The sequence below is a fragment of the Elephantulus edwardii genome, unplaced genomic scaffold (assembly GCF_000299155.1).
Source record: "Elephantulus edwardii isolate Elephantulus edwardi_28Jun2011 unplaced genomic scaffold, EleEdw1.0 scaffold00185, whole genome shotgun sequence".
In the NCBI taxonomy this organism is placed as follows: Eukaryota; Metazoa; Chordata; class Mammalia; order Macroscelidea; family Macroscelididae; genus Elephantulus; species Elephantulus edwardii.
Window position 1 is genome coordinate 1,074,051 of NW_006399935.1, and position 6,419 is coordinate 1,080,469.

Genomic DNA, 6,419 nt, shown 5'->3' on the forward strand with positions numbered 1-6,419 from the left:
TTTTCCAAGGCACAGCCTCTCTCAGCAACAAGTCCAAAGTATGACACACAAAGCTTTGCCATCCTTGCGTCCAAGGAGCATGCCGGCTGCACCTTTTCCAAGACATAGCTGTTCATTCTTTTGGCAGTCCATGGGATATTAATTCAAGCCACAGTCTTTTCAATTATTTGCTATGCATCTGAGACCTGGAGAATGAATAAGGATGACAGAAGAAGAATGGGTGCTTTCATATTGTGGTGTTGGAGAAGAATACGGATTACCCCATGGACCGCCAAAAGAACCAACCAATATGTCTGTTCTGGAGGAAGTGTATGCAGAGCGCTCCTCAGAGGTGAGGATGATGAAGCTTCATCTCGCACGCATTGGGCACATTGTCAGGAGAGGCCTGTGCTTGGAAAGATGGAAGGTCAGCAAGAGAGGAAGGCCCTCAACAGGATGATTGACACAGTAACTCTAACAATGGGCTCACACATCCCAGAGATCCTGAGGCTGGGAGCATGGTAGGGCACGGTTCAGATCTATTCATAGAATCACTATGAGTCAAAATCAACTCCATGGTCCAGAATTAAGGTTGCATAGTGGAGTGTACTCAGGGGATGGGAGGGGTGCAGGGGAATTGTATACCAAAGAAGGAATTTTTCTTTTGCTTTTCAAAGAGAGGAGCAAACTAGGGTGGGGGGGGGTGTCTATAGGGCTGGGCAGGGAGAGAAGTGCAACAATGAATGAACGAAAATCCAAAAATCTCTGTAAATGTTCATTAAAATTAATAAAATAAAATTTTCAAAAAGTCAACTCCATGGCAGTTAACAACAAACTGCTACCGCTGGTCTTCAATGCCTCATCCACTACACTATGACCTAGATAATAAACAAGCCAGAGGAAAAATGTAAAATTTAGTCGTAGGCACATCGGGACATCCAGATATCTCTTTCCAAAAACATGAACTCATGTCTCTATCACAAATAGGGAAATCCCGTCACCACAAGCAGGCTGTTGTTGGGCGCCTTCGAATCGTGTATGATTTATAGTGACAGTATGAACAACAGATCTGAACCTCACTCTAGCCTGGACCATCCTCCTTGTGATCTCTGGTATGCTTGAGTCCATTCCTACAGTCACGGTGTCAATCTATTTAGCCAAGGGTCCTTCTTTCTTTCCCTGATCCTCCACCTCTGCCAGCACAGTGTCTTTTTGTTGTTGTTGTGTACTGTCAAATCAGATCTGACTGGCACAGGAGATTGCCCTTCCTCCAGTGGAACACCTGGTGGACTCGAACCTCATGCCTTCGGGATTGCAGCACAGCTTCTTGTCACTAGGCCACCAGAACTCGCTCAGCATAGTTTCTTTTTCAAGGATTGGGACCCCCTGATAACATGCTCAAAGGATGTGAGACCCAGTTTCACCATTCTCACTTCTAGGCAGAGGGCAAGAGAAAAGGAAGGATACCCTCAATGAGGTGGAGACCAAATTATTGGGCTTAAAAGAACAATGATTATGAAGATGGCACAGGACTGGGCAACATTTTGTTATTATTTGTTGGGGTACCATGAGCTGATTGCAACTAAACCATGGGCAGGGCAGGTGTGAACTGACAGGTATGAAGGAACTTTCTGGGCTAAGATGATGTTCTGCATTTTGGTAGAAGTGGGTTTCCTAACTTGTGTATATATCTTTATAAAAATTCCGTGAATGTCACTTAAGAGTTGTGAAAGTCAATGTCTATAAATTGTAACTTAACACAAAAATGAGCTATAAACATTGAAGTCTAGTTAAAGTTGCCAGAGTTGTTAGAAATTCAGTGTTTAATGTCTTCCAATTTCTTTGCTTTGCATGGCTGGAGCGATAAGATATGTAACAAAGCAAAATCCTGACAGCATCAACTAGTTGGCTGGTATATGAACACTTACTTGCTGTACAATTCCAGGTTAAGAATGATCCAGAATGGAATAATGTTAGGTAGTGATATATATAAGTAGCCCTGATGGTGTTTGACTGCTAACCAAAAGGCTGGCCATTCTAACCCACCCAATGGCTTTGCAGGAGAAACACCTTACAATCTGCTCCCATTGAGATTTACCTGATGCCATGGTGTCAGTTCTAAAACAGAGCAATCCACCAAGACAGAGCAGAACTGCCCAGCCGGTTTCCAAGGCTTGTGTGACTCTTTATTGAAGCAAATGGTCACAGCTATCTTCCTCGGGGTGGCTGGTGAGTTTCAACTACTGACCACCAAGGATCGACAGCCCGGGAACAGTATTGGGGCAGTTTCATTCTGCTATACAACGTCATCTGAAGTTGATTTTAACACCAAGAGCAGTGACAAATCTTAAGGAAAACAAGGTAAAGGGACAAAGAAAGGGAGGAAAGTATTTGGTAAGTGCATGGTAAGTAACCAAGTGAGGATTTGCACATGAATGAGAAGAATCACCAACGTGGAGAGTTACTAACGTGGAGAGTCTCCATCGAAAAAGGTGGACCTCTAGGTGCAAAAAACTGTTCACAGTCCCCGAAAAAGGTCATTTATGGGTGGGGACAGAAGCCAGAGTAAAGTGCTTTGACCTATGACGTTATTGGGACGACAACACCTCCTGCAGCGTAACATCACCTGGACGTAACTCCATTTCCCTTTCCAGGCGGATCCTCCTGTAGTTCGGAAGGATTTAAATTTAGTTTTTCATTGGTTCCTCCCTCCGTCAATCCATCTTATCCCTCCTAGTTTTCCGCCCCTCCTTCCTAGCTTTGCATCTGATAGGCTGATGCCGCTGTCAATCCAGAAAGATCCGCATTCCTTCCGCCTTTCTCCAAGAGACAGAAGGCTAAGAGGGCGGATCCCAGGCGGTGCCCACCCCGAAGCTCTGTTTCTGCCTCTGATTGGCTAGGATGGGCGCCTGTCGCTCCGGCACCCGCCGCTGACTGGTCACCAATCAGCCGCTCTGTGCGGCTTCGGCTCCGCCCCCGCTGGGTGTTTGTGGTGGGGCTGCGGAGTCGCCGATCCCGCCGGAAGCGCCAGGACAATGGGGACCCGGGACGACGAGTACGATTACCTATTCAAAGGTGCGGTCGGTGGGGCACCCACCGGCGGGGGTGCGGCGGCGAGGCAGCGGGCAGGTGGGCCAAGGCTGTGCTTGGGGTCGCCGAGGCCAGGCCGCAGGCCGGGGCCTGGGACCCAGCAGGTCTGGCATCCGGGAAGGCTGAGCGGGTCGGGTTCTGTTAGTTTCGGGCCACAGTGACCGGCCGCACGGAGCGGACAGCAGGGAGAGGCCAGGGGGCCCAGGATGCGCCGGGGCGGGGCCCGGGCCCTGAGGGGGTGGGGCCGGCAGCCGTGGGAGAGGCCGTTGGGGCGGGGCTTCCTGAGGGGGCGGGGTCGCCCGGGAATTGGCGGGCCTGGACGGGGCGGGGGCGGGGCTGCCGCGTGGTGGGCGTGTCCCAGCGGTGGCCTGCATCCCAGCTGATGGGGGCTGGACCCTGTGGCCGCCAGTTGTAGGCTGTGCCCAGGAGGGAAGGGACAGATAGCGGTGGTGGGCGGGCGGCTGCCCTGAGTCCTCCCTGCGGGGTAAGTTGTTGGGGGTCCCTGGACTGGAGTGCAGATTCAGAGGAACGCGTGCGTCTGGACCAGTGTGTGCTGATGAATGAACATCAGCGGTACTAACCCCTGAAGGCTTGATGGCACTCACCCAGTTATCTGCCTTTTCTGACCACTTTGAGTCCAGGAACCCTTTTAAATCCTTCCCACCAGCCAGTGAAGAGAAGGTGCTGTCAGAGTGTGTTGTCTCGCATACTTGGAGCATGTTGCTAGGAGAGGCTATTTCTTGGAGAGAGATCATGCTTGGGAAAGTTGAGGAGTGATGAAAGAGAGGAAGCCCCTCAACTAAGTGGATTGACACAGTGACTGTGTCAGAGATGATGAGAATGACCCAGGATAGGACAGAATTCAGGTCTCTTGTTTATAGGGTCCCATGAATCCGTACCCCGCAGGCCTGTCTTTCATTGTTTTTGCTCAAACATTCTTTTTTTTTTAATTTTTATTTTATTTTTTTATTTTTGTGTGAGTGTACCGTCAAATCAGATCTGACTGGTACAGGAGGAGATTGTTCGTCCTTCCCCGGCAGAGCATCTAGTGGATTCGAACCGTGCGCCTCTGGGATTGTAGTTGCAGCTCCTTACCACTAGGCCACCAGAGCTCCCCTTCAAACATTCTTCTAGGTCGTATAGCCCTGGTCTGGCCACTTGCCGTACAGAGGTAACTCGTGGTGGCTGTGAAGCTGAACACTGTGACACTGATGTGTTAAATGTGTTAATGGTTGCCCATGGCAGACAGTGTTTGGTGGAGCTCTCCGATTAAAACAAGCTTGGAAGCAGGAGTGGCATCCACTTCCATAATGGCTTGCCTCCAGAAACCCTATGAACCTGGAGAGAGGATGAAAGTCACACAAGTGTTGAGGACTCTCATTCATAGGGTCGCTATGAGTCGCCTACGACACGACGGCACTTAACAACAACAACAACATGAGTCATATTAGACTCGATGGCACCTAACAACAACAACAATCCTGTGAGGTGGTTATGATTCTCTCTCTTCACTGACTAGGAAACTGAGTCCCAGGGAGGCAGGAGCAGCTAGGAAATGTTGGAGGTGGATTTGAGCTCGGGTCTGGGGAGTGCCCCTTGAGAGACTTGGTGCAGGAATGAGACATGAGCCTGTTACATTACATCCCATCACCTTCAGGCTGATGGCACAGGAATCAGCCAGTCCTCTTGGGATCAGTGTGACCTAGTTGGGTCTGGCCACCCATTGTTGGTCAGGACAAGCTGGGAAGCCCTGTCACTCACCCCTCAAGCTGGGGAGACCCCCTCCATATTACCAGAGTCCCTGGTTTTCCCACTGGACCACTTTAGGGGTCACAGGTTTTACAGGAGTCCCCAAGTGGTCCAAACAGTGAGGGCTTAAGTACTAAAGGAAAAGTTAATGGCTCATACCCACTCAGAGGTGCCTGAGAAGAAAGGCCTGGTGATTGTCTTCCGAAAGGTTTCAGCCCCGAAAAGCCTAAAGTCCTACTCGGACATATGTAGAGTAGTGGGGGTCAAAAGCGACTCCATAAGTCCTTGGTCTGGCTTTTTTTTTTTTTTAAATTGTTTTAAATTTTATTATTATTTTGTGTGTGTATTGTCAAATCAGATCTGACTGTTACAGGAGATTGTCCCTCCTTCTCCAGCAGAGCGTCTGGTGGATTCAAACGGTGGTCTGGCTTTTGGCTTTTCGCTTTGCATCACCTTGTACACCAAATTGGGCCATGCCAAGTCCTTGCCACCCATGCTGGACTCCCAGGAGTGGCCTCCCTGGGAAACCAGCATTGCCTGCTGCCTGTAGTCTGATGGGCACTGCCAACCCAAAAGCATGTGGCCTGGATCTACCAGCTGCTTCTCAGGAGAAAGATGGTCAATAAATCTCCTGTGTCCAAAAATCCACTGGAGGGTTAGCTGCGAGTTCTGAAATGACAATACCTAACAACAACAGAAACTCCCTCACCAGCTGAGGGCATCTTGTGCCCAGGGGCGTCTGCGTCTGCGTCATTGTGTTTACGGTGTCATTCAGCTCCTCTGGGGCTAGGCCCAGGGTCCTTGAGATGAAAATTGTGGGGTGCAGCGCTCCCTAACCAGAGTTTTCTGTGCAGCAAAAGGCTCCTGAGTGAAGGTGCCCATACAAAGGCCCAGTGGCATCACAGCCCCCTGGGCTCAGGGACCTACGAGGCCCTGCTGCCTTCTCAGTCTTACCCTAAAGCTGAGGGTTCCGTGGGACGACCTGTGGGGACCAGTGATCAGGGCTACACTGCCTGGCAGGGGCCACTTCTCTCAGTTCCTAGGCCAGCTCGTGGTGTGTCGGACACTCCCTCCGATCATTCTCGACCTTTCCCTGTTATAAATAACCCAGCTTGTCATCTCTGCCCTTTGCGCTCTTTCCTTGAAGTGTGTTCTCAGAAGTACAGTTACTGGGTCAGGGGCAGCGGCAGGGCCACGCAGTTCCTGGGACGAGTCCCCAGAGTCCACTTGCTGGAAACACCGCCCAGCTTCTTGGGCAGCCAGCAGGGTAGGGTAGCTGCGGCTGCCCTGCTGGCCTGCTTTCACCAGCAGGTGCCCCGCTGACCTTCGCCAACCGGCTGGTGGTGAAAGTGCAGCCAGCGTGGGAGGCGTTTCCCGGCTGGACCCTGCTCCACGGTCACGGAGTGCTTGTCTGTAAATTGACTCGATTTGTCCCTCAGGTATATTTTCTGGAGATGAAACTGATTCTGGCTCATGGCGCCCTGCGTGTACAGAGAGGATCCGAGTGCCCGAGGATTTCAGACCCCTCTTAGAGGATTTGAAGCCGTGGACTTTTTTTTTAATTTCATCTTATTTTTTTATTCTTTTTTTTAATTAATTTT

General features: G+C 50.4%; 1 protein-coding gene across 1 annotated transcript in view; it reads left to right on the forward strand.

Annotated features, from left to right (window-relative positions):
• Positions 1-2,927: 2,927 nt before the first annotated feature.
• Positions 2,928-6,419, forward strand: part of RAB11B (RAB11B, member RAS oncogene family) — a 17,768-nt gene continuing 14,276 nt past the window's right edge. The window contains exon 1 of the mRNA XM_006896341.1: positions 2,928-3,054. Coding sequence (XP_006896403.1) covers positions 3,015-3,054 — 40 coding nt within the window. The 5' untranslated portion in view covers positions 2,928-3,014. The remainder of the gene's footprint in view (positions 3,055-6,419) is intronic.